The sequence below is a fragment of the Sardina pilchardus genome, chromosome 10 (assembly GCF_963854185.1).
Source record: "Sardina pilchardus chromosome 10, fSarPil1.1, whole genome shotgun sequence".
Taxonomy (NCBI): Eukaryota; Metazoa; Chordata; class Actinopteri; order Clupeiformes; family Clupeidae; genus Sardina; species Sardina pilchardus.
The window spans coordinates 7,315,229-7,342,257 of record NC_085003.1 but is presented as its reverse complement, the minus strand read 5'-3'; the positions used below and the strand labels follow the sequence as shown (position 1 = coordinate 7,342,257).

At 43.1% G+C, this 27,029-nt stretch overlaps 3 protein-coding genes across 9 annotated transcripts; 1 reads left to right on the top strand and 2 right to left on the bottom strand.

Moving 5' to 3' along the window:
• Positions 1 to 102: 102 nt before the first annotated feature.
• Positions 103 to 6,795, bottom strand: hdac10 (histone deacetylase 10; the record flags this gene model as incomplete). The annotated part of the gene is made up of 18 exons (XM_062547906.1): positions 103 to 233; positions 329 to 488; positions 934 to 1,122; positions 1,684 to 1,765; positions 1,955 to 2,008; positions 2,212 to 2,294; positions 2,820 to 2,913; positions 3,214 to 3,484; positions 3,607 to 3,674; positions 3,789 to 3,895; positions 3,992 to 4,081; positions 4,169 to 4,228; positions 4,387 to 4,452; positions 4,610 to 4,736; positions 4,858 to 4,926; positions 5,015 to 5,119; positions 6,498 to 6,595; positions 6,688 to 6,795. Coding segments are annotated over 18 exons (1,866 nt in total), but the record flags the coding sequence as incomplete, so codon positions are not given.
• A 2,107-nt stretch (positions 6,796 to 8,902) lies between these two features.
• pus7 (pseudouridine synthase 7) lies at positions 8,903 to 16,696 on the bottom strand. 4 transcript variants are annotated; one of them, XM_062547574.1, is made up of 17 exons: positions 16,623 to 16,696; positions 16,108 to 16,233; positions 15,724 to 16,011; positions 15,539 to 15,623; positions 15,271 to 15,387; positions 14,997 to 15,141; positions 12,634 to 12,745; positions 12,320 to 12,397; positions 12,015 to 12,143; positions 11,767 to 11,892; positions 11,560 to 11,621; positions 11,300 to 11,460; positions 10,970 to 11,096; positions 10,640 to 10,741; positions 10,422 to 10,551; positions 9,480 to 9,571; positions 8,903 to 9,396 (listed from the first exon to the last, which is right to left on the bottom strand). In XM_062547574.1, the coding sequence occupies exons 1-17, from the start codon at positions 16,667 to 16,669 to the stop codon at positions 9,260 to 9,262; spliced, it is 2,064 nt and encodes a 687-aa protein (XP_062403558.1). In that variant the 5' UTR covers positions 16,670 to 16,696; the 3' UTR covers positions 8,903 to 9,259. The 4 variants fall into 4 exon arrangements, with proteins under 4 accessions (XP_062403558.1, XP_062403560.1, XP_062403562.1 ...); XM_062547576.1 differs by having other exon boundaries at positions 15,271 to 15,384; XM_062547578.1 differs by having other exon boundaries at positions 16,590 to 16,662.
• A 305-nt stretch (positions 16,697 to 17,001) lies between these two features.
• Positions 17,002 to 26,056, top strand: LOC134093973 (glucoside xylosyltransferase 1-like). 4 transcript variants are annotated; one of them, XM_062547310.1, is made up of 8 exons: positions 17,002 to 17,353; positions 17,845 to 17,943; positions 18,691 to 18,886; positions 19,348 to 19,479; positions 20,246 to 20,497; positions 21,099 to 21,222; positions 21,549 to 21,721; positions 24,527 to 26,056. In XM_062547310.1, exons 1-8 carry the CDS (start codon positions 17,139 to 17,141, stop codon positions 24,686 to 24,688), a joined length of 1,353 nt encoding a protein of 450 aa, XP_062403294.1. In that variant the 5' UTR covers positions 17,002 to 17,138; the 3' UTR covers positions 24,689 to 26,056. The 4 variants fall into 4 exon arrangements, with proteins under 4 accessions (XP_062403294.1, XP_062403292.1, XP_062403295.1 ...); XM_062547308.1 differs by having other exon boundaries at positions 18,688 to 18,886; XM_062547311.1 differs by lacking the exon at positions 17,845 to 17,943 and having other exon boundaries at positions 18,688 to 18,886.
• The last annotated feature ends 973 nt before the right edge of the window (positions 26,057 to 27,029 follow it).

The following is a 27,029-nucleotide window of genomic DNA, read 5'->3' as shown; positions in this document are numbered from 1 at the left end:
AATGGGAGGTGTTTTTGCAAATCATTCTTTTGTGTGTGTGGTAATAGTCACAGTCAAAAACATCCAATCAACATTACCAGGGAGACAATGCAGAAACAGCAGTTGGTATGAATATCTCTTTAATGTAAAAAACAACAAAATCATAAAAAAGAGATGGTTGTCAGTATTGAAATGTATCAAAATAATACTGTGATGGCTTCATTGGTTTTGCTCCAGAGATTTCTTGCCGGCAACTGTTGAAGAGTACAGACACACACAACTGGAAATTACATTTTTTTTCCAAACAAAATGTGAATGAATCATGAGGAAAGTGAGTGAGTGGTTATACCCGAGGTGTGCAGCATTCCCCACTTCATCTCCAGTCTCCTCCTCTCTCCCTCTATGGCCTGCACAGCGTCCGGGGAGAGAGCCCCCTGGGGCCCTAGGGCAGGGACTGGGTCCCCCATCAGAGAGGCCGCAGTGGCCCTCACTAGGGCCTGATGCGATTCCTAAAGAGCATCAGACAATATGGGCACTCAGATTTAGGGATTCGAAAACTCAACACATCCTGCCATGCATAAAGGCCAACGTCCACTGGCGAAGACAGTCACGTCTATGCATTTGACGCTATTGGCGTGGCGCAATCTTTGGTATGGATGTGAGTAAGATGTCATCAGTGGGTTTTACTCAGTTAAAAGTAATGGAGTTTTAATGTTGGTGTCAGACACACAAACACACAAACACAAACACAGACAGACACAGACACAGACACAGACACAGACACAGACACAGACACAGACACAGACACACACACACACACACACACACACACACACACACACACACACACACACACACACACACACACACACACACACACACACACACACACACACACACACACACACACACACACACACACACACACACACACACACACACACACACACACACCTGTAGCAGGGCCAGTGTGTGCCCTAGTGCAAGACCCTGTAGCAGGCTAGTAAGCTGTGCCCACGCTGCCTCCTTCACCCTGCTGTCCTGTGCCAGGACCTGCAGGACCATCCCGGGGTTGTGCTGGTATGCCATGGGCAGCAGTAGGCCCAGTACAGAGTGCAGCAACCCGGCAACATCACTGGGACCCTGAAGAGCAACATTATAAAGGCTTTATCAAGCACACAGCCATCGGGGACAGTTGTATTTCTTCATCAGCTGAGGCAAAGGACACAAGGTTTCACATCTCTGCATTCCCTAATCTGGTGTGAATGCTTGTATTGTCCAGGTTGATATATATAGTATTTTGTATCTATCGTGCATCACAACTTACTTTTAAGATAATTTCTATAAAACGAGAATTGATCATACTATGTCTGTAATGTACCATGGCTTAAAAAGCTGAATATTAAGTGATATACTGCCAACTCCAGCTAAACATTAGGTTAAGTTTTTTGAACATTGTGTATTAACTTTGAATTTCTGAAATAGAATTGCTTTGTTTTCCGTTTAGACTTTTCTTAGAGTGTCGATCATTCTCTAATAACTATATCAGGGAAGTCATGAAATTTAGTATGGTCTGCCAGAAAACATCTCTATATATAAAAAAAACATTATTAAGACCAAAGAAGCCACAACAGAAGGAGCAGTCAATTGTCTTTCCAAGAAACTGTGTGACAACTTGAAACAGTTACTTAAACAGTTACTTACTTGCTTCAAGCACACTGAAACATGGTACTGGGATTTTTGGAGTTTAGGCTCTTTACTGCAAATCTGTACCAAGAGGACTCTCCTATAGTTTTGAAACGAAACAACTACACAATGAACACACCTTTAATGGATACAATTATTGCACTACAGTATCTAACATTAAATTCTGTTTTGAAGTATTTAATTCAGCAGAAAACTAACTGCATGTATTTGATCACAGCATTTTTACCACCACTGAAATATATGACCCATGCTTTGTTGTAAAACTCACCCATCGTCTGAGTCCACCGGCAACTCATCATCACCAACCAATACTACCAGAACCCTGAGCATAGGCCAAGACGAGAAAAGCATCATTGCAGTCATGTGTAAGCAGTCAAGTGGTCATTCCATCTTGTTTCATATGGTGCTAATAAAAGAGCAATACTGCATTCCTACACATTATGCACACCATCACACCGTCACAGCACGAAAACAGCATACCTGGACAACAAAGACTCAAGTGATGCAAATTAAACTGGAGCATACCGGTCAGTGGAGGTTAGTGCATGCTGAACAGCAAATTTCACAGCCAGAGATATATCTGGCACCAGTGCCAAACCATTGCGGATCTAAAAGAAAGTCACCAGCAGCTTTAGGTTCGACAATCAAGTCAGATACATATAAAATGCTTCCAAACATTAGTAAGTTATGCTAATATAAAATACACCAAAACATACTGTAAGTAAAAAGCAATAAGTAGAACAGACTTTCATTGGCTTAGCAATGTGGCATATTGTCTCAGAAAATGCATATACTGTAGTTTACTGCTTCATATGACCAAACAAATGCATTTCAGGGAATGTTAGATACACATAAAGTTCTGGAAGTTCAAGAGAGTGGAAACCATCTGTTGCAGGTCTACCACATTATGTGGCACTGTACATAAAACATATGTACATTAGCTTAACTAAACAACATGTCTGATAAAATACCTAATAAAATATTTACATGTTTATAAAATGTGAAAGATGTGGGCCTGTGATAACATACAGCTAAACTAAAACCTTTTTGGCGTCTCATTTGTTCACTCTTTGCGATGCTATGACTGTTGACTTACAGTGGAAAAATTGAACAGCTCATATCGAACAACTCACCTCTTTCTTATCCACTTGGTCCAAAAGTGAGATCACCTGCCGGAGGCTTCCCACCACCCTCTCATCCTTCACATCTCCTTCATTGAGCTCATCTCTGGAAATAATGCAAATATCACACTGGCACTATGAAAAAAACAAAAGAAATGATAAAGGTCCGCACACTGATAGAAGCTCCCAAACGTTTATTTAGCACAACGTTTCGGACCAACGTTGTGCTAAATAAACGTTTGGGAGCTTCCATTAGTGTGCAGACCATTATCATTTCTTTTCACTTCTTTTTGGTCCAGCACCTGTACAACTGAGATGTGTGCGCATTCTCTTGTTTTTTGATACTTTGAAAAAACACTCTCATGCCTTATTGCAGCACATTCAGAGCATCAACATAATTACTCACCTAAGTTTCTGCACTGTTCCGATTGAAGAGTGGGATGCATCCACCAAGCACCGACAGCCCTGTGGCAGGGAGTCCTCCCCACCAGGAGGGAGCGCAGCAGCTGTGCAGACTGAAGGGGCTGTCCTAGGTAGAGGCTCAGGCCAGACCACTTCCTCCTCTGTCTGCTCCTCTGCCTGTTGTCCAGTCACCTGCTCCGCCTGGACTTCCTCACCACCACCACCCACATCTGTCCTGAGGCGTTTGGTGCTGGGCTCTGGGACTGGGGCCGCAGCTGCAGCACAGGGAACAAAGGGAGGATATTCCTGTATCTATATTGTTCCTGCCCAGTGTATCTTTGTAGATAACACACAGTTAACTTGGAACAGAAAGAGATTTAGGCTTGAGACAGCATACCAGAGTGTTTAAAGCAAGTCCAATACTGTTGATGTGCAGACCTCACATTCTGAAGGGACTCCAGTGCACTTAGGGGAAAGGGGAAAGTACATCAGAAATGAATACTGATGAATACTGAAAGAATATTCTAGAACCAGGCAACACTCCTGTGACTATTTGAACATGTTTTGCACTTGACCCACCTCTCACATGGGGAGCTCACATTGGTCAGCAGAGGAGCAGGATCCCCTAGGAGGCTCTGCACGGTTTGGCACACTGACTGGGCAAGCGAGGTCAAGTGATATCCACCCTACAAACAAAAACACAGAGCGACCTGTGAACGACCTGATACACTGTATGGGCATCATGAAAAAACCCCTCTGAAGCTGCCCCAGTGTGAGCTCACCTCAAGAACCGCGCACAACTTGCCCCCTGCCAGGGGCATCAGTAGGTGAGTGAGGTGAGCAAAGATCTCTGGAGTGGCACACATGTGACCCTGAAAATCAGAGCCAAGGTTTGTTTGTCACAGGATCAAATACCAACAAGTACTGTAAGTAACCATATGGAAAATCACGCTTCTAACCTCTGGGTCTCCTATGGCGGAATCAAACCCTGCTGACACCAGAACTAGCTCAGGGTTGAACTAGGAAGGAGATAGATAGATGAAAAACATAAAATATTATGAAAAATATGCATGTAGTATAATGACATATTCAACATAGGGATTACTGGTAAGTGACATTGCTTTACAGTTCAATCACTCAACTGCTGTGAGTGCTTAAGCAAAGATCTGCGGCCTACCTCATAAGCAACTGGCAGTAGCACATGGAAGAAGACAGAGAGGTAGTCACTATTGTTCATTCCCACCTACACAATGGATAGGAAATTTCAGGGCAAGTACCAACAACGCCACATAAATCAGTCAGATGAAAAGTCCTCAAAACCTTCCTGAAAAAAATAATCAGTGATCACGCTATATGTGGGATGGATTAGGGATGCTTCGGTATGTTGCTAAGAACCTTGCCTTATTCCATGGTACATTGATATTAAATCCTGCTCCTTTTCCCTTTCCCACGTTGTCATAATCTGATTCTGGAAGGTTGGGCCAAAAGCTTTGGTGCTCAAAGCGGTGCCAAGAGAAGTAGAGTACACTGAAAAATAGGTAAAAGCATTCATGGGTAGACTAGTAGAGGGCCGGATAAGTTTAGTCCTCCTTGATCGGTTTAGTTTTGAATGGATTCCAATATGGTGTGCAATCTAAGTACATCAGACCTTGGGTCCTCCTCGAAACAGTACTGAACACCTTGCCCATGATGCACGTCCCAGTCAACAATCAGAACCCTTGAAAAGAGAACAATACAAAGCATTCCATTTAGTCAATATAGCCAAGTGTATGCAAACAAATTTGCCCTACACACTGCATACCAACCTTTTAACACCATAGTGTTTCTTAGCGTAGTGAGCAGCAATGGCGACGTTGTTGAAAACACAGAAACCGTTGGCAGCACTTCTTTGGCTGTGATGACCAGGGGGTCTGAAGAAAAACACACATAAAAAGAGAGAATAAACTGATTCTTGAGAATTTGCCTAAAACAGGTTTTAATTTTGAAAAAAAAAAAGTTAGTTAAATTACAAAATCTGAAGGTATGTCATTATAGACCAAGGTCTTAGCTGTTCAGCAATGTACCGGTGCAACCTCCCCTTTTTGTATTTTTTTCATAAAATAGGCATTTTTTCCAGTACATATACAACGTTTTTTTAGGCCTAAATAGAAAAAGTATGCTTTTTAAATCCAACAACCATATTTTTGAATTAAAACAGACTATTACTTTAATAACTACACCACTGAAGAAACATATTGTAAGCATATTTATTTAAAACAAATGAAAAATGAATCTGACGGTGTGACACTAATCTGACGGTGTTGACAGTGGTTTCATTACAACATAAAATTCCAAAATGAATACCACTCAAGTCTTGCTTGACAACTTTATTTAACTATTTGGTCCAAAAAGCCTCCGTTGAGGACCATTTGGAGGCTTTTTTCACCACCGTTAAGCAGAAAACCTGACGGAGGGTGACATCTGACGGTGGTGACAAAAATCTACTCTTTCACATGATATGCCTGAATTGTTCACATTATCCACCCTGTTTGCATCCTATTGCTGGCTACTTCCAACCTCTTCTTAAAAAGTATACATTTATTTTATAATCTAATCTAATATTTTGTATACAAAAGAGACGGTGTTGACATGTTATGGTTGTGACAGTAGCAGTGTCCAAAAATATGAACAACTTTAAGAGAAAATAGCAAACTAATGGGAGCTTGAGTGATCTTAAAGCATGCAGTACGGCTGAAGGTTTGAAAATGAGGTCCTCAAGAATGTAGTTGACCTTGTAGTTGCCTGATTTTATTGCCTTATATAAATATCTGACGGTGGTGACGAAAATGTGGGACACATTTTGAGCAGCCACGAAATAATAGTAAATATTGCTCAAAACGTACAGTTTGGAGTTTCTAATACATAATACAATGTACTCTTTCATGTGGTAAAGATATCATTAAATTAAATGATTGATTTTAGTGTTTTTAATCAAGTCAAAATGATTATCTCCTATTCGAGGACAACTGATTTTGTAGGGTATGGGCCAGCATATAATCATTAAATTAATACAAAAATAAAATAAACCTTTAAAGAACCTCACATTTGTGCAAAGGACCCCCTGATTATAACCTTGAATCTTTTTGTTCATGGAAATGGTATTAATTTCCAACAGAATCAGCACTTTTCTTAGTGAGACATGTTTTAGGCAAATTCTCAAGAATCAGTGTAATAATAATAATAACAATAATGCATACGTGAACAACATGTTAGATTATTTTGCTCCTGGCCCTCTTTTCATGGACTCACCTGACTAATGCAATTCCATTCCTCACTTTTTCCGTCATCACACTGTCCACTAACTGCAGGGTGGCCCCTATCGCCAGTTTGGCACAGTGGAAGATGTTCTGTCACCAACAGAAACAGAGAGTTTGTAAGTAATTAGCCTCTCTGAAGGCTAAGAAGACATTCTGTAATATATCTGGCAGATGCATCTCACCGGATGGAAATAAACATCTCCATACTGCTGGGTGAAAGTCATTAGATCCTCCAGCGTCATGTGGGGAGTCTGTTTGACAGCTTCAAGATACTCCTCGCTGTTGAAACAGATGGAATCATTAAGATAGATGTGACTCTTGTGTTAATGTTGGTGATGACAAACAAGCCCTAAGGCAACACTTGCCTGTGTACCAGTAAGATCTCCTCATCAGTTGCTTGACGAACAGGGATGGAGACACAGCGCTCTGATAGGCCTTTGGCAAGCAGAGCTCCATAACTGGCAGTAAGACGTTCAGGTACTTCAATTTTACAAGCAGGGCTGCACATCGAATTCCAAGAGAGAAAGAAGGAAGAAGAGGAATTCAGTTTGGTAAAATTGCAAATGGACAAATAGAACGGGTTATTACGCTATTCATATGAAACTTACTCAACCCAGAGGAGTTTGTAGCGGGTCATCTCCTCATCATAAATCAGAGCAGTCTTTGATGCCATTTCTAAAACAGTATCAGAACAGTCAGTCGCAAGGACTAGGCTACTAGGCAAGTTTCGTGACCAAAGCAACTAGACGTGAAACACTTTTCCTGAAGAAAGAAATAGGACATATGAAATCAAAGGCCTAGTTTATTGCAGTAGTTCAAAACAACAACTGTTTTCTGCACCATAAGTGAAGACTTACCCGGGCTAGCTCTACAAAGTTGAATCAACACGGGGCGACCAGCGCGCAGACATATTGTTTGGTCATGTGACTTTTAGTAATGCTTTGATTGGTTTCCCAACTACAGCAAAGATTTGAAAGTCTGTCATGTTGCTGTGTTATCACAGAGAATGTTATCACTATCTGCGAGCGGAAGGATTTTTGGGTACTTTGGGGTTAACTGTAACCATTTTTGAGGCCGTTTAAAACGTGCATCAAATCACACAATTTGGTCGTTTTGGGTGTCGTAGCGTGTAATAAAGGTCGTCAACAATCAAATTGACTACTTTTAAAATTAATTTGAAGAGTTTAAGAGGAGAGTTTTTGGTTTTCTTCTAGCTTGGGTAAGCAGCAGGAGGATAGAATTTAGCAATTGCTGCCAACATAGGCTAGCCTACTGTCAAAAACATCCTTGTGTGCGGATGACGGTCTGATTCAAGCAGGAGGGTAGAATTTGGCGAATTTGGCGGCAGCTGCTGCCAAAATACTGTGGGGGAAAAACATCCTTGCGGTTTTGACACCACATAATAAACTCAACAAGGTAGCCCAGGTGCTGGCGAGCCGTACCTCTGCGGACCTGGTTTCTCCACACTATACTTTTGCCCCGGCCGCAATCGCTGCCAATCCTTCTTCTCCTCCTCTTCAGATGAAGAAATAAAAAAGAACGAGTCGATTTGACAATTACAACTTTTCTTACAATCCCTCCAACAGGCCACCGCCAACAAGACAGGCTCAGCAGCCTCATAGGCTACTGTAGCCTACTGTGTTGCTACGGGACCCGACGTCAGCGGATAGGCTACTATGAGCGCGATTGGCAAGACAACTAGAAATTCTTCTTTTAAACTCTTAAAACGAATGAAAAAAGTAGTCAGTTTGATCGTCGACAACCTTTATTACAACCCACGACACCCAAAACGACCACATTGTGTGATTTGGTGCGTTTTCAACAGCCTCAGAAAATGGTTACAGTTAACCCCAAAGTACCGATTTTTGTATTAGGGCAGTCATTATGTATTGTAGGCATTGAAGTTGCACATTGACACTTCAACTAGACAACCGGACTAGCCGTCTACTGTCCAGGGTGAGCAGGAAGATGAGTAGGACATTGAATAAACAAAGTTGGGCTATACTCAAGCAAGCAGTAAAGCTACTAGTACACCTATTTTGTGTGGAAATATTTTGGCAAGTGAAGTTTAAACTGCTACAACAAAATTCCCTGTAATTCCATGACTGCCCCAAAATCGATCCGTGGGCAACTGCCCTGCAGCTTTGGCTGGAAACCTGCACATCTCTCCTGCTTCCTTTCCATGTTTGCTGGAACCAACCACAAACTGGCTTATCCATCAGGCGCACCCGGATCGTTGGTCTGACTGGTTGAAGGACTATAAATACAGCACAGACTCCCCAGGCTAATGTTCAATCTCGAAAGATTAAGTTTAGTCTGGTGATAGCCAGGCTACTTCAATCCAGGACAGATATGATGTCACATTTTCTCTTGATATAATCACTCTTGGCAACACACTTAGGTCAAAGAATATTTTATTATATTGGGCAAGTCATTTCATCAGGGGTGTATTTCACCCTGCAGTTCTTTCTGTACAACCTCATTACAGTAAATACCTTAAAAAAAGGGAAAAAAAGACATTCTTCTGCAAACCTCTTCATGAAGTCAGTCATAAGAAATAATAAAGGTTGTGCCAAAGCTCACAATAGAGCATGTCCAAATTTTCCACATAACACTTTCCTGACTTACTGTAATCCAAGAAAGCTACAATTCAAATTGATAAAAACCCATCCTCTTAAAAAGAAAACTAACGAGCAAAAGCACTGAGGAGTTCAATGAAACATGTTACACAGGGACTTGATATGTCCATATCGATCAGTTGAGCCACGTAGTGTTGAGCTGTGTCTGGTTCTTGATGCTGGTGTCCATCTTCAGCACTTCTCTGATGGCCATGGTGGCATAGGTTGAGGGAGGAAGAGAGAACTCCATCCTCAAGGCCCTGTATTTCCCCTCTGAGAAAGCAACAGTTTGCTTAGTATCCATTACATCTCTCCACCTGTGGCTTTAAAAAAAGGCTGTACTCTACATAAATTACCTGTGAGGTAGACTGGGGCTGGTTTGCCCTCTAGTTTCTCAACGTCTGTGTGAACCAGTGGGACTCGTGCATCATCGTAGTTTATCACCTCCCTGGAGAAAATTGTGCATGCAGACAAAGTATCATGTGCAATGTGTTTATTTAAGGTCAGACCCCTTTCAGTCAAAGGAGACTAGTACTGATGTCAATTAAAGTGAGCTTTGGAGGCATGACTGTTTTGGGCCATCCCTGCCCTTCCATGTGCAATTATATTAAGTATAAGCAAAGATCCTTAAGGCGGAGCAAGATACGTCGTCGTAGTTCATGTCTATGGGCGCAAAACGGGGATCACTTCCTCTGCATAAAGGGGGTGTGTCATGCGTGTCATGTCCATAGACTTTAATGGAACAGCTCTGCATAAAGGGGGATTTTGCCCCCCCCCCCCTCCCTCTTGCAATTCGGGTTCCAGGAAGTGGCTTCTCATGAAGTATCTTGCTCCGCCCTTAATGATCTTTGGTATAAGGAACAGCAGCAACAAGATACCCCACCCCTCCAACAAGGTAATGAACCAGCATGTATCACGTGAACATGATACGATACATTAAGTCAGACATCACATGAAAGGAAGAGTTAGAGTGGAGGTGGGTTGAAAAGTGGCTTTCAGAGGAAGCATCGAGAATAGGTACTGTAGGCTATGGCAACTTCAATAAAGTTCCCTGAACAAATTGTTAGCAAATTGTAGGCGCATCTGAACTGTTGGCTGAACGAGGCCTGTGTTTGCCTGAACTAGCAGCACTATGCTAACTTTCAACATAAAGACAAATGCACCAATACCAGAGAAGGGGATGACAACACAATTTCCTCTGTAAATGAACAGAAGAACAAACTCTTTTTACTGGAAGAGTTGAAGATAAATGTAAAGCAACAGAGTCAAAGTATGTAAAATGCAGTGCTGTTACTGACCAGCTGACATTCTGTGGGCGAATGAGAATAAGGCGGTAGGCCCCCGCAAGTGAATAGTCCCGGATCTTGTGCCTCATGTTGTCAATGTCCAGGTTGTCTGCAGTCAGCATCTCTCTGTAGCCCTTCCCAACTGTTACAGATTAAATATGCCACTTTATTATGGTCCAAGCCACAGCAAACAAGACAGGCAAAACCAAATAAGAAAAATTATAACTAACCGTGGTGTGTTGGGTAAATGACATCAAAGCCTGGTAGAGGCATCACAATATCACGAATGGAGTGTTTCTCTGCTTCTTCTGCAGTTAGAACATGAGCAGTACCTGGTGGACAGACAAGAGAACTGCACCGAAACTGTAGTTGACTGTGTTGTTGAAAGATAAATAAGCTTCTAGACCTACAATAATGGCACAGTTCAGTTGTTCATTGCCTGAAAACTGTTCAAACATGGGATAAAACACATGACCCTGAGAAACAAGATCGGTCATAAACACTGGCAGAGAAATTATCAGGGATTTTTACTGTCAAACACCTCGGCCAGAGACACTTACCTCCGTTGAGTACCAAGTCCCCCTCCACAGCCTTAAACCCGAAAGCCTCCACCCGCCTGCTCACCATGGTGTTCCACACATAGCTCTGGTAACTGTGGATGTACATCAGCCGATTGTTTCGGGGAATCTGTAATAAAAGCAAAAAGACAGAACCGAAAGAATACTTAGGTTCCCTCTATGGTATGTCTATGTAGAAAATACTTTTGTATTTTACATATATAGTTGGATTTTTAGTATCTTTTCAAAATGCATTTGGAGATGTCACAGGGGGTAGAGTATGTGTGTTTGTGTGCGCATGTGTATGAGCTAGAGAGACGCAAGAAGACTCACCATTCCAAAAGCGTGGATGATGTTTTTCATGCCGTACCTGGACAGGCCCCGCAGCAGTTGTCCCTCTACACAGCGCTTGACAGGCAGCTTCTTCAGTGCAGCCTCAGGGTCCTGAGACTTGGCCCACTCCTCACGACACCGCACCAGGTAACCCTTCTCCGCTAACATTCAGATGAAGCAAAAGCCACACTCTGTCAAAGGTTTGTTAGGACAAAATACAAAATAGACTTACAGTATGGTATGCTGTATAGCTGGCCTACCTCCAGGCCGTGGTTTAAGAATGAGATCCATGACTTCATTCCAGTTGTTCTGTAAAATGGCTCTAATAGTTGGAATAAAACATAATTTAATCTCAAAACCCACTGACCGCAACTCAGACCAATAAAATGCTTGACACATGCACACACCAATGGGCCAAAGAAAGGTCAATCAGAAAAGGATCAGTTGACTTTGGAAAGCTTCCTTACTTGCCAACCTGGTATGTGGGAACAGCAGTTGTGCCAAACCGCTGCATGCCATAGTAATTGATGAAGCCAGTGTCCCTGAGCGAGGCCATGGCCTGCTTGATCTGCTCCTCTGACCCATCGATGTTCCTGAGCAACATCCCAACAAAGAAAGCATCCATCAGTCACAGCTCAACCAAAGCTAACTATAGAGTCTTACATCTCAACATCATTGTTTTTTTTACAACCATCACTATGAGCAGGCTACTAACCTGACGACTACAGTGAAGTGGTTGCCCCGAAGCTCTCCCAGCTTGAGGGGGTGCTTCTTGTATGCAAAATTGCCCAGCTTGAAGTTCATGAGGCACTTGTTGAGGTGAAGTATCCTCTCGGCTGTGATCCTGCAGGCCCACAAATATCTTCCTTAAAATCATGCAGGAACTGTCTACAGTGACTATGGAAGAACGCTGAAGGCTCAGGCGAAAGGCACGTAATGATACAAATTATCTGTAAATAATGGATGAAAGATGAAAAAACACTACACACACTGGCACAACCTGGAGGACATACCACTCACTTTAAAACTGCAATCTCCTGGACTGTGATAGCCCTCTTGTCCTTGGTGCCCATGTATGAAAATACATTGGGCCTCACCCTGAAAATAATAACAAGCATGTTGTCTGAAGAGTATATTTTAATGGCAAATGCTCACATTAGTTTTGTCTTTCCTATGTCAGTCTTTACTTTGTGTGTGTGTGTGTGTGTGTGTGTGTGTGTGTGTGTGTGTGTGTGTGTGTGTGTGTGTGTGTGTGTGTGTGTGTGTCATAGGAACATATCATATACAGTATCATACCAATACATCATATATGTCAGTGTAAGGAGGAAACATACCTGAGAAACTTGGAGAGGACATTGATAGAGTCCATGGTATCTTTGTTCTCCTTGTAGAGCACAAAGTGGCAGAAGCTGCCTCTGTTCTTGGGCCAGGAGTGTTTTCTGGGAGCTTCCAAGGAGACAGACAAGTTTAGTATGAGATATGATGACCGAGAAGAAAACAAAAAAACAAAGACCTTGCCCTAGACGACAGCCTGTCACATTATTTCTATCTATTAATATAGTGAATAGTTTATCTGCAGTAACTTACAGTACAAATACACACCACTTTAGATCAAAATGTATCTCTTGGAACCATCCCCCAGAGCTGAGCCACATAAGCAGGATATAACCACACCATCCAGGGTCATTTGCTTCAAACTCTTTGATCCCAAAATGAGCACAGCCATTTACCATTCTTTGAAGGCTACAGGTCAAATCAAAACTGGCATGCATGTCAGAGGTCACTTGTCACTCATCCCCAAGAAGAATCCACCAAAAAAACTGCTTTCCTAGCAGGGGCAACAAATCAACCGCCGACACAACCGACGTATTGTTACAACAACAGGAGAGATGCTATGTCAGCTACTTCTCTCATGAGCTATTTAGCTCATTATCACTCAGGTTTTTAATATTTCAAGTTAAATCTAAAGCCCAGAATATCCTCTCAAGACCAAGAAGCTCAGCCTATGTCAGTGGTGCCCCTGTCCCAGCACCTGCAGATGCAGCTGGTGCAGTCCCCCTTGTCAACCCCTTCTCCTGGAGCTCAGTGGGAGAAGCCATCTTACCTGGAGCAGCTCGCACCACTGTCCAGCCAGAGAAGAGCAGCAGGAGGACAAAAGAGCATTACTAAAGACCATCAAGAACACCACAGGCCTGGGGGGAGGCACGGATCTGCATGCAGGGGGAAATGGTGGCGGGTTTGTGGGTCGCTAACTTTTCTGTGCAGCGGGTCCTTCATGTTGCCATGACAAGCACCACAGGTCATGGTAGTTACGCATCAACATGTCTAACCATGGAGTCAATCGACAATAACTTTGACTTAACCTATACCACATCTAGAAACACTTATACTTGTAGGAGTTCATAGCACTACAAATCCCAAGAGCACAATATACATCTTCAGACTTTTAAGGAATTATTATAATGCAGCTGCTCAAACAACAGACCAGATTTGATTACTGAGCACACAATCTAACAAACCCAATTGACATACAACACCCACTTACTGTAAGAGCCTCAAAACACCAAAGCTTCTCAATATAAGTGCAAACCAAAGAGATCATTAAAGTTCAGAGACCAAATGCTGATTGTTCCTAATTTCTCGAACTGCAGGCAAAATAAAGTAAATTGCAGCTGACTATGGCAAGTGCAAAAAAACCTTGCCAGCCTCAGATGAGAACACGAGAAGTAAGTATTCAAATGGATGGCGGTAGTCCAATTTCCAATTTTATGATCAGTATTTTGCCACATACAGTCTACTTCTAGGTAGGTTTTGCTTAATCACACGTTTACTCGTATGATCAGTCTAGTACATTGGCTGTGCAGTGTGCACTAGAGTTTAAATATTCTTGTTAGAATACACATAGCTCAAAATACGAGAGTGGTCCTATACATCAAACACAACAGCCAATCAGCAACTAAATACGGTAAATTTGAACAGACATTAGTCTAACCCACCCCGCTTGCTCCTAAAATATATCACTCTTGGCAAAGAGTACAAAAATTTGATACTGCAACTTTGTATAAGTCTAGTCTTCCGTGCACTACTATATCATTTTCTGTACTGATTTAAGTGATCTAATAATCGATTTCCCCCTCTCGGAAGCAAGATTATGTATTAAAATACATTTTCCCCAGCGTCTCACTGAGCCTGGCATGACGTTGTTAATCAAATATCTGATCTAGCAATCAATTTACATAAATAATACAGGACAAATTGCAAGAACACTTGTACTTGAATAGGAGTATTAAGTTTCTCAGACACACAGAAAGGTTATGATCCAAGTAAGCAACATTAGGGGTCAGTGAACTACAACCAAGTCAGTAAGTTTACTCCTGAACTTGTAAAAAAGCATGCGTGACTCATACTCCTCATGCACCTCTGCATGCTATTCTGTGCATCAAAACGTTGGCATACAGCGCTGGGTAGATGTCACATGCGGTGAGAAGAGATGAGGTCAACTTCAGTGAGGGCAAAAGAGCATGCAAGTAAAAACATCACCACATACAGTATAGTGGTGAATGACTGAGGAATGGTCAAATCGGTTCTATACATTAAAAAACTATGAACGCAAGTACACTTTCAATTTCACTTTTAAACAATGAAAGATAGTGGACTGGCAGAATGTCGCCATGAGTGAATGACTATTCCCAGGTACCTGCCAGAGCTTTCTTTCCTGCAGCATGGTAAGCCACAATGTACTTCCGTCCGTCCTTCTCCTCAGTTTTGGTTTCCAGCCCAGGGTACATATTCTTCACCGCTCTGTGGACTTGAGTGCGCTTTTCTTTGGTGTCATCCGCTACCTATGTGTAAATAAAGACAGGATACAGCAAGTTCCCGGGATTACCTGACCATTACAAACCAACTCACTGATGAAAGTACTCTGAGGATTTTTCCTATTTTCCCCAGTGGAGTTCCAATGCTGTGTGTACCTCTATAGACACATTGTCTTCTTTATTTTTAAAGAGCTGGAGCTCCTCCAGCTGCTTTTTCTGTTCCTCAGTCAGCACATCAGCTTCAGCGGGCGGCTCCTCTGGTTGAACTTCCTGCTAGACAGAACTCCATATCAATATCAAACAACGTACTGTAGGTGCAAATAAACAAAACAAACAATGTATGGGCAAATAACTCATGTCTCATTTGAAAGCCTTTGTGTTTATAATGTGAAGTTTAGACAAAGTTAAAGAACTTTAGTCTCACCTCAGTTTCCACTGGGATAGATAAGTCATCAAGCTGAACAGTCTTCCCCTCTTTGTTGATTTCATGCACAACAAAATCAGAGTACCTGTGCACAAAACAGACAACAGGATTGGCTCATTCTATCTGTACTTATCTGCCTCTACAAACATAAAACACATATAACGAAACACCACTGACTCACTAACCGTTCTTTCAGAATCCCGGAGAAGCCTTTATGGTCACTGACAAACTTCAGAATGCCCACATCAAGCTCCGTCAGTCCATGTTTCATCATGTCAGCAAAGGTTTCGCCATCCCCTTCCACCTCCTCCTCCTCCTCTGCCAGTTCATCTTCACTGCCCTCACACTCCTCTCCTTCCCCTTTTGCTCCATTATCGTCTTTCACTCTGGGCCTCTTGGTAGTATGGGTCAGCTCTTCACCTGGGCATGCCCTCTTCAATGACGTCGGCTCAGAGTCCTCCATTAAGAGTTTACTGAGTAGGAGAAACAAGAAAGATGTAATTGCATTCGGGAATCTGTTGCATTAGCAGGGTAGGCTACATCATTTGTAATGTGAATTTGTAACTTACCAGTACGGTTTGACGTTTAACACCAGTGGGATACTGCACGGTGACTGTTTCCAGATGGCTTGTCTTTGAATGGCACCAGCAAAAGGGCAGACAGAGCTCGACTTCGAAGCAACACAGACGTAAAAGCTAAGTGGATAGAGATATGACATACAAGACAGTTCATGACATCTGATTATTTTTTTTGCGTCACATTGACATCCATGCTAGAACGTCTGAATGAAAAAACAGAGGCAATTTCAAGATCAACAAAACCATGCAGATTATAGAACAGCTTTACTATCTAGACCAAAATCACTAGCAAGCTACCTGATGCATGTAATTCTCACCTGTAGCTAGCAAGAATATCAACGTGGCGCGGTGCAAAACAAACAGCTATAATCCGCTATGACAAGCTAAATCATCTCATATATTTCCTGTACTTAACCGAGCAACACAATTTAATTTCATATAGTTAGTAACATTTTGCCTGCACCATTGCTTACAATATTTTGATATGTGCAATACACCACCCTTACATAATTCTTCGGTATCTTGTCAGGAGATGCTGAGCACTGAACAACATGTGAGGCTGCTTACCAACTGGTAAGGAGACGCATGAGCAGCATGACTAAAGGTTTTGCTTCCGGGTCAATATATCACCATAATAAAAGCAGAGCCCGTCTTATTACACATTCTCTGATAAAAGTAGTTTGCAACGTCAATATTAGTAGTTCAGTTTCTAGGGCGGAATAGCTCAAATCATGATCATCCCAATGGTTATTTTCACCTACCCTGTTTTTAAATATGGTTGGTGCTAATGAAAACTACATTGGATTCGTCGTAAACTTCATGTTTAAGGAACCTGCTTTTAAGTTGAAAACGTTGGTTTCTCGGGGGCGGGGTATCGGGTATGTCAAATGTGCAATGCTAGAAGCACAGCTCACGTAAAGTGAAGTTACCTGTTACAAGCAATTGGCACGAATGCATCATGACGTTAACCCACTGTCACTTAATTAGCTCTCTACCTAGCTAAGATTAGTTTGGTTAATACAATGCCACGCTATTTTCGCATACTTTTGTTTTGCACAGTTTTGGCGTTTTTCTCTGTCTTGTACGTATTTAGCCAGCTTGCCTCTTCCCTTGAGACAGAAGGTGGACTCTCCGAGAGGCGCGCTCAGCGATCCAACTCTCGAAGTGACATTAGCGGCCAGGAAGTCAAGAAAGTGCCTGGGAATGAAGGCCCGTATGAAAAGGACTGGAATGGAAGGTAACCTGGCTAGAAGGCTCTACCACGGGGCTAATTAAGACTGCTTAGCGTTGTGATGATTTCCCTCAATAAGCGTTTTGTAGATACTTGGCAAACACATTCAGTGCAGGTATACCGACGCGAACATTAACAAAATGTTGTGCAGTATCATGGAGATGGTACATAAAGCATATTACTATTGCTTGGCTAATTCTACAAGTTACTAGTGGACCCTAACTTTCATTCCTATTTAAGATATGAGTTTATGACTGGTGTGATACTAATAAGCGTACCAGTAACGTTTCAGTGTTTCAACTGCTCTAGCGTTTAACTTTAGCCTAGTTAAAGGTCAGGCCAAAGTTTGTTTTAATGGTACTTAATGGCTGTTTGCTAAGCCTCGTGTTTCAAAATCGTCAGTGTCATGGTTGAGTTGTGTGGCATCGTGTCACAGGAGCATTGTTTTTCTCATGGAAGGTGTGTTCATGTGGAGCATGTTTTTCTTGTCCTGTCAGGTGTAAGAGTTCAGTGTCTGTGTCATACTGGAATCCCTATTGGCGAGACTCCCCTGGGGTTTGTGGAATGAGCTGCTTAATGGAATCAGCCTTTAGTAGGTAGGATGAGTTGACCAAAACTTCCAGTGGTCTGAAAGAATCCACTTTGGACAATCTAACCCCCAACTCATGGATAATCAACCCTGCTCCTGGGCCCTAGATGTTCTGCATGCTTTTTCATCTTTCCTTGATCTGTCTCTCTAAACCTTTTAGTGCACCTAATTTAGTCGACAAGGACTAGTTTGATGTCCTTGGGGTGAGGATAGTGACGACTGCACCGGGATACCAAGAAGACCTCGGGTCAGGAGCAGGGTTGAAAACCTTTGTCCTAACCATTCATAAACACCACCATCCATTTGACTAATTGGTTTTGTTTCAAGCCATTCTTAGCACATGATCCTCATTATAGTTTATTGTGAGTTGTAGAGCAAATATGTTGTTTGTCATTTGAATTCCATTAAGCACCGTGTAACGACCCAAGTCAAACGAACCCAATATTACTAACAGTTGTTGGTTTCAGGGGTTTAAGGGTCGTTTCAACTTATTTTATTGACAATATTAACATTGTATTATTTGCACAAAAGCTTGAATACCCAAGTGCACATTCTGTTTGTGTCTCTGTGCTGTGTGCTGTGTGTATTCACTAATTCAGTTAAATTGGGTTAAATGCAGAGACTGAATTTCCCTCACGGGATCAAAAAAGTATATACTGTATACTTATACTTATACTATCAATCTGTAACACAAACATTTCTGTTCTGATTCCTGATCTATTTAGTAGTGTCTCTTATTTCATCCGCTCAGCAGATACACAGTGGACAAACCAGGTTCTGTGGTCCAAGAGGTCACTCGCGTGGAGCCCATGCATCTTGCTGTGGTGGCCTGCGGCTTTCGACTGGAGGAGACTCTGACCATGCTGAAGTCCGCCGTGCTCTTCAGCAGCAAGCCTCTGCAGTTCCACATCTTTGCAGAGGACGAGCTGCACAGTGGCTTCAAAGAGGCAGTGAGCACCAAATCCCATCATGCTGTTTCACAGTAGTCTCATTCTCATGGGGCCAGGCATGGCTTTGACACTCTGTTGTTAGACTCGGGAGACAGTTCTTTGAACTTGTGGTGTCGAGTATTGTTAGTGTTATGAGTTGACCAGAGAAGAGGCCTTGATTTCCACCTAAATCCTGACCACTTCATCAAATAGCACCAGTTAACATCAATAGCCAAAGTACCATCACTGTCTTTCTGTTGAAAACTGCACCACTACTTTGAAAGTAGCTTTCACTTATGGCTTCATAAAGGATCGGCACATTTATAGTAGACCAAATTTGAATATTTGTTATCTGATTCATGCTGTAACATATAGCTGGCTCTGTGAGACTAGTTTAAGAAGGGAAACAATTTACCATCCAACATCATATCAAGATGTGCCGGAATCTTCTGTTTTCACTCTGTTGTTATCTTTCTCTTTAGCTTGACTCCTGGCCAGCGGCCTTCCAGGCCAAGTTCAACCACTCAATGTATCCCATCACCTTTCCAAGTGAGAATGCAAAGGAGTGGAAGAAGCTGTTCAAGCCTTGCGCATCTCAGCGGCTCTTCTTGCCTGTGAGTCCAGTTTGGATCAGTTTTCTCATCCGTATCAGCACACAAGCAGAACCTCTATACTAACCTCTGTAAGTCCTTTTAGGCAAGTCCCTCCACTCGGCGGCCATATTGCAATGCATTTTGGGCAATTATCAGGCATCTATTTCGGGCAGAACTGCCTGTGTACAAGGTTTCACGACACCAACCTTGCTACAACTTTTGGCGGCGAAGATAGAGGACTGCCGTGTCTGCGTTACAAACTAACCCAATACATTTCTATGGGAGATTCTTTGAGTGCTGTGTCTCCTCATTAGAAAGTCTCTGACTATTGTAAAGACTTACATTTCTTAGTTGTGAGTTTTTTTTCATTAGGAAAAAGTAGGAAACTATCTAACTGCAAAAAAATGGGAATGCAATATCGTACTTAGACAGCTCTTGTTGTTGAGGGTCATAAAGTAGAAATCATGTGGAGCACTAATTCTCAACATAAGCACTAAGAAAAGATGTACAGTACTAGCATAGTGTGTGATTGTGACCACACCAAAAGACTTTTTAACTTTCTGACTGTATAACCATTGAATTTGGGGTATTATAGACAAAGTAATTAGTAGATGAGTGTAAGAGTTCACTGATGTTGAGAAAAGTAATGAGTAAAGTCAAATATAAACTTGTAACAAGTACACTATGTCTATGTTGTCAGAGAACTTTTGGTAGCAGCTGTACTCTTTCATGGATTAATGGGTGATCTATTGTAGCAACTTAAACCGTAACCTCAATCACTCCTCAGCTCCTGCTGAAGGACGTGGACTCGCTGCTATATGTGGACACCGACATCCTGTTCCTGCAGCCAGTGGACGAGATCTGGAACTTCCTCTCGGAGTTTAACTCCAGCCAGCTGGCAGGCATGGCACCTGAGCACGAGGAGCCTCGCATTGGCTGGTACAACCGCTTTGCCCGCCATCCGTACTATGGCAAAACGGGCATCAACTCCGGTGTTATGCTCATGAACATGACCCGCATCAGGGCCAAACACTTCAAGGTATGACATGTCACTTCACTAAATGTTTCCCATCCATTTTTGTGTGTGTGTGTGTGTGTGTGTGTGTGTGTGTGTGTGTGTGTGTGTGTGTGTGTGTGTGTGTGTGTGTGTGTGTGTGTGTGTGTGTGTGTGTGTGTGTGTGTGTGTGTGTGTGTGTGTGTGTGTGTGTGTGTGTGTGTGTGTGTGTGTGTGTGTGTGTGTGTGTGTGTGTGTGTGTGTGTGTGTGTGTGTGTGTGTGTGTGTGTGTGTGTGTGTGGAAAAAATGTCACTGCAGAGGCTAAGAGTGCGCGAGTTAAATGCAAATGCTGTTTGCAATGCCGGCTTTTGCCAGAGGGGTTCAGTGTTGTCACACTGATATTTAACCTGATTTGATTTCTGCAGTGGTTAGAAATGTTTCATCATGTATTCTTCTCAATGAGGGTGGCAGAAACTGTGTATATTTATTTTATACTGGCTTGCTCATTGACGTCAAATGGGGTTCCAGCTGAATACAAATGAATGTATGGCAAATCTATTTAGCGGAAATACCTCCCAGCACACATCAAGCAGTGAAATCAGGAAACCGCCATGCATAATGCAGTTCCTCTCCCCTCTCCATCAGAATGATATGACCCCAGTTCCACTTCTGTGGGGGGAAATTCTGATGCCTCTCCTGCAGAAGTATAAGCTGAACATCACCTGGGGTGACCAGGACCTCCTAAACATAATATTCCACCACAATCCAGGTATCAGGCACTTCTCTTTGCCAGTGTTCCATGATATGACATATTGCTTCGCTTTGCCATTGTAAAAGACTGAATATTGGAAGACGAAAAGCCTTTTATTTGTCAAATTGAGATTGGGTTACTCATGCCAACAAACACTTCAGAATCACATAAACATAAAAGCACCCAGGAAGTCCCTGCACCATGTTTGCTTGGCATTGTGCTTGGTATTAGTGGGAGACGTTGGCTCCCAGTTCCTAATCCTCTGATTGAGGGGTTCATCTGTTCCATCTCTGTCGTGCTTCTCCTCTCCTCCTCCACCTCCTCCACCTCCTCTCTCCCCGCAGAGGGTCTGTTTGTGTTCCCGTGCCAGTGGAATTACCGTCCCGACCACTGCATCTACGGCAGCAATTGTGCCGCCGCCGAGCAGCACGGAGTCTTCGTCCTCCATGGCAATCGGGGCGTCTACCACAACGACAAGCAGCCTGCTTTCCGAGCCATCTACGAAGCCATCCAGCAGGTGAGGACGCCGTACCTTCTGCCTGGCATTTAAGAGCGAAGACATCAGTCTAAAACAGCAGTTCCATTAATATTACTTTTCGATATGGTCCATGGAAAAAATGGGAAAAGACATGGAGGACGAGGCAAACAGGGAATACTGCTGAGAGTGAACTGCCAGCACTCTAGCTGCGGACTTGCTTTAAGGTTTACACTCAAGTCATTAGAAAAAAAATTGATCAGATGAAGGCTTCCTGGGAATGAAAAATTCATTGTATTGACCTACATTTAGTCATATAGGTTTTAAGGAAAACTCGGCCTGAAACATAATTCCATTTCATAGATGAATTGATGGGAAATGTACAGCTAAATATGAGATTCAATTAAAGAGTTGAACGCCGAAAGGAAGGTAATATTCTAAAACTGATATTATACGGCATGGCACTGTATTCAATGCATGTTCCAGAGCTGTTCCTCCTTGACTGATGGACCACTGTGACATATGACACACATGGCATATGGTATATCTGGCCATCAGTTCATTTGATGGGCTCAAAACCTTTGGTGTGTTGCAGCAGCCCAGCTTTATCTGCTGATCTGTAAATGCTAGCACCTTCCAATACGGCTTTCCGATTGCTGTCTCCTTAATGAAATTGCCTGCCTGGCCAACATTTGCCGAATGACATCATCAGCGTGCTGCGGGCCATTGCTTTTTCTATCAGAGCAAAAGTTTGCATCTGTCTAAACCGAAATGGCCGAATCGATAGCCCTGTTTGCTTTGCCGTCAGCGCGCCATCACTTATCATGTATCTGCTGGTAATCCCAGACAGTCTCTGGCTGCTGCGTTGATTGCTCTTCCGGCTGAAATCTTCACGCTCCTGCTTCGGCCTCCTCCGTCATTGTTTCCCCAGTCTGAATGTGTTCAATCTATCACGGGAGAGGGTGAGGGAGAGGGGGGGTGGGAAGACAGGAGAGGAAGGAATGAAGAGGTTATTTGTCTGACCATTATGGCCAGTCCATCAGCGTGGGTGGTGAGCTTGGCCATTAGCGAAAGGAGTGGGCTCATTATGGAGAGACCTGTTTTGTTTCTCTGACCCTGCGAGAGCAGGTTGGCGCTGCTCGCCCTGGCCAGACAGACAGACAGACAGACAGACAGACAGACAGACAGACAGACAGACAGACAGACAGACAGACAGACAGACAGACAGACAGACAGACAGACAGACAGACAGACAGACAGACAGACAGACAGACAGACAGACAGACAGACAGACAGACAGACAGACGCGAGGAACTATGGCGCTGCCTTCAACTGTCAAAGTAGTCACCGTAGCAGGCGTCAAGGTACCACATCTGAACTTTGATTTTGTTGTTTGTTGGGACGCCGTTGCCAAAATGCCGACAACCGACTTCAGAATTCGATAGAATGTTGGACGTTGCAAGCAGCGTGAAGAATACATGTGCGCTGCTTTAAAAATGAAAATAAAGAAGAAAAATAAAGAATCTTAGAAATCAGAATTGTACACATATATTTCATTTGAAACAGGCCTTCCGTGCCTTGCTGCCACTGAATGCACTTAGTGCACTTAGGGGGCAGGATTTCTCTCACTTTCGGACAGTGTCTGTCTCCAGCCCCTATTATTGAAGGAGCAAATGTGGAGCTTGCTGGTGGACCCAAATGAATGTTTTCTCCCCCACCTCTCGGCCACTGTCAGTGTGCCAGACTCCACTTTGAGAGGGAGCGGTAGAGGGTAATGGGGTTGTGTTTCGGCGCCTCCGCTCCTCCCTTACCCTCATGCTGTCTCCATGGCGGGCAGCCGTCACCTCATCCCATCCCATCCCATTCCATCGCGGGCGCAGCCAAGCGGCCCTCCATTTGCGGCGGGTACGCTGCCATCCCACAGTGCCGAACGTGCTCCCCGAAGACACACTAGTAGCAGGGTTCCGCCGTTTCGGGCCCCCGCTCATAAAATGCCCAGCCATTACGGAGTTCCCCCACCCCCACCACCTCGGCCCACAGAAGGGCTGTAAAATCTTTAGTGCTGAGGCCTCGCGGAGACTCCAGGAAGCTACAGGCCCGACGCACCGGCCTCCACATTAAAATCAATAGGAGACAGTAAATGGTGCTTTATCGCCGGCCCTGATGTGTGTGTGTGTGTGTGTGTATCACATGCAAAGGCTGTAAACTGGGTGCTCGGAGTGACCTAATGTTCGTCCCAAACAAGAAGTCAAATGAGGCTCCATAAAAAAGTAATTTCTCCTTATTTACAGTGTGGACTGTAAAAGCAGATGCATTCCGCCGAAATGCAAAGAAGTTGGGTTCATGGCGCAGGGATATGATGGCTGGTAGTTAGCCAGAGCGCGGTGATTTAGGGGTGTTGACTGCTTTATGCCAGTCGTTTGCCTGTGCTGCCTCTCTCCTCCTTTGTGACTGTCCTCAGGAAACTGATGGAGGTTGTAAAATGTATTATGTTGCCACTAAGCAAAGGTTTGGAACATTTTTTACGTTATGCATGACCGTATTTCTCTTTCTTCCTGTTACTGCCAAACGACTTTAATCTCAAAGTTTGGCGACGTTGTTAAAAGAGATCACCTTCTTTTCTAACTCCTCTAACACCCCAAACATGCTGAACACTCACCAGCATTCCTATCAACTCTTTTTGTATTTTTTTTGTACTTTGTCTAATTGACCACAATTAGTACTTTGTGTCTTCTCTCGAAACTTCTCCCAACCATTGAGCTCCCTGTCTGTCAGGAGTGTCTGTCTGTCTCTCTCTGTCTTCAATGTGTCTGATCTTCATCTTCTCCTCGGCGTCCGTCTCCTCAGTACCCGTTCGGAGGCGATCTGGACGGTACGCTGCTGCAGCCCCTGGAGGAGATGCTCCAGGACGCGTCGCACACCTACTGCGGACGAGTCAGCCACCTGTTCACCAAGCGACTGCGGCAAAGCATCAGCCACCTCCAGGCAGGCCCTAGGAGGAGAGCGTGACCTCCGTTCAGTCCAAGTGCCCCCCCCCCCCCCCCCCCCACCCACCCCAACTCCCCCCATGTAGCACTGCACTTGTGAGGCTTGTCTCTGTTGGACAGGGAGCGTGGTGGAGCCAGTTCTAGATAGTGGAAGTGGGGTGGCGGGAACACTCCTTTGCACTGAGTTCACTTTGCTGTTTTGTCATCCTTAGTAGTAGAGGCCAAACATATCAGAATGAGACAATCACTTTCCATCCTCTCTAGGTAAAGTTGCAGTCACCCATTCAAGTTTATTGATGATGGGGAAGGTCACTTAATGTTCTTATTTCCTTATAACTTGCAAGGGCTTTTTATTATTATTTAACATTAACTGGTGGAATGGCAACACCTAACAAGTCATTGTTATGTCTTTTCCCTTAACGCCTATAATCAGTCTGTGAACATTAACAGTGTTATGGCTGTATGTTCTTTTTGTTTTGTTCTCTACTTTGCCGAAGAGTCATTATATATATGTGACATAAGTGATGAAGGGGTGATAGTCTAGAAGTGCTAGACTATTCTATTCCATGAATTTGTTGCAAAATCTCAGTTGCAGCAAAAACTTGAGCATCATCTGTCAGGCTACATACATTTTGCAAGTAGCCTTATGGACTGTATTGTATTTGTTATTAATTGGTATTGGTATTAAGTTGTACCAGTTATTAACTGGTATGAATTGTTCACATTTGTGTAACATAGTCTGTAGAATCTGAACCGGAACAGATACTTTGTATGAGAGTGTCAGTGTAAGTGTACAATATTCAATGCAGTAATCGGAGCAGAAATGTCTTAAATAGCCTGTGGGCATTTTTAGTAATCATTTAATTACTTATGCAGTCATGTCAGTGTGTCCAGTAAAGACAGTGTGGCCATGTCCTTGCAGTGAGCAGATCAAGGAAGTCCATGTAAAGGTACTATTTTATTTAAGCACTTTCACAAAATGATTTATTTGCTGAGTTTTATGCTTTGCGTTGTACTGAGGAATGCTTTCTTCATGCTGTGAATTCCATGTGATCAAAGGAATCTGTCTGTCTATGTTGTCCTCTGGTAGCCAAAATAGAAACGTTTACATGATGAAGAATCAGTCCATCCTATCATCCATTCTCATGGTTCTTGTGTGGTATTTAGCTAATACCAAAACAGGGGTTTTGTTGCACTATTAAGTGAATATCAGGGTTGACATTTTCCTGTCCAGTTTTTTTAAAAAAGCCAGTAGCAGAAAATGTCAAGTTAGAAACTTCTGTCTTACTTATCTAAGTACCTCACAACATGTCTCTTGTATTTTTGCCTTGAATGGCTGTACAAGAAATGCAGTATATATTTTTATAATAAATGTTTTGATTCAGTCTTATTTATCGTGTCTGATTCATTTTTGTTTATGATGCATGAGATACATATTGATGTTGGCAGTCTCCTCCGTTGGCGGTTAGGGCTGTTTGTCTTCCAGAGCAAGACCAGCGCCTTGAGGCCATCTTGCATTTAGACTAAGATCAATGTGCTCAAGGTAAATTGTGATGAATTGTTCTCCTGATGAGACACAAATGGCCACTAATGTGGTTTGTGTGCCGTATTAACGGAGAATAATCAAACAGAATTGGGAAGCGGTAGCAGTGTTAAGTGAATAGATCCACCAGGTGGTTGTTGGCTTGGGGAGAGCCAGGTCATGAATAATTGAAACTCCCTACCTGTTGTTTGGTCTGGAGGACTGGCATGTTTGAGAGGATAGGATTGGTATGGCATTGCCAATTGCCAGTCAGAACTGGGGGCTACTGTATGTGGATTGCCAACTGGCTTTTAGCCACACCAGGCACTACAAAGACATCCATTTAAATGGTGTATGAAGAACAAGGTCACTTTTTCATATTTGCTGCAAGTAGACTGCCAAAGATATTATTTCTGTGTTTGAGGTACTATTCTAAGTATAGGACACCAATGTGGACTTCTGTATTGTGGTCTTGACTGCAAGGTATCAAGGCAGTCTTTCGTCTTAAAATATCCATTGGTTAATCATTGATTAAAGAGCAACTTGCAGGTTGGAACCCCCTGTAAAGCATATTACTGTATATAATAAATGCTGAAGGAACTTAGCCTGGGTGTGCCCATGCTGCCTTGTACACCATTTGATCCATGCTGCTAAGGCACCATGGAAACTAACGCCCTAATTTTTGCCTCAGATAGGGGACCAATCACAGAATAGGGGGGAAAGCAAGATGATGGTGAGCTATGCACAGACACATTTGATAGACATCCATGGCGCCCAATGAACGGATCTGGGCGTTTTTCCAAATACGAGAAAATTAACGTTTGGTTGCCAGACCACGTCT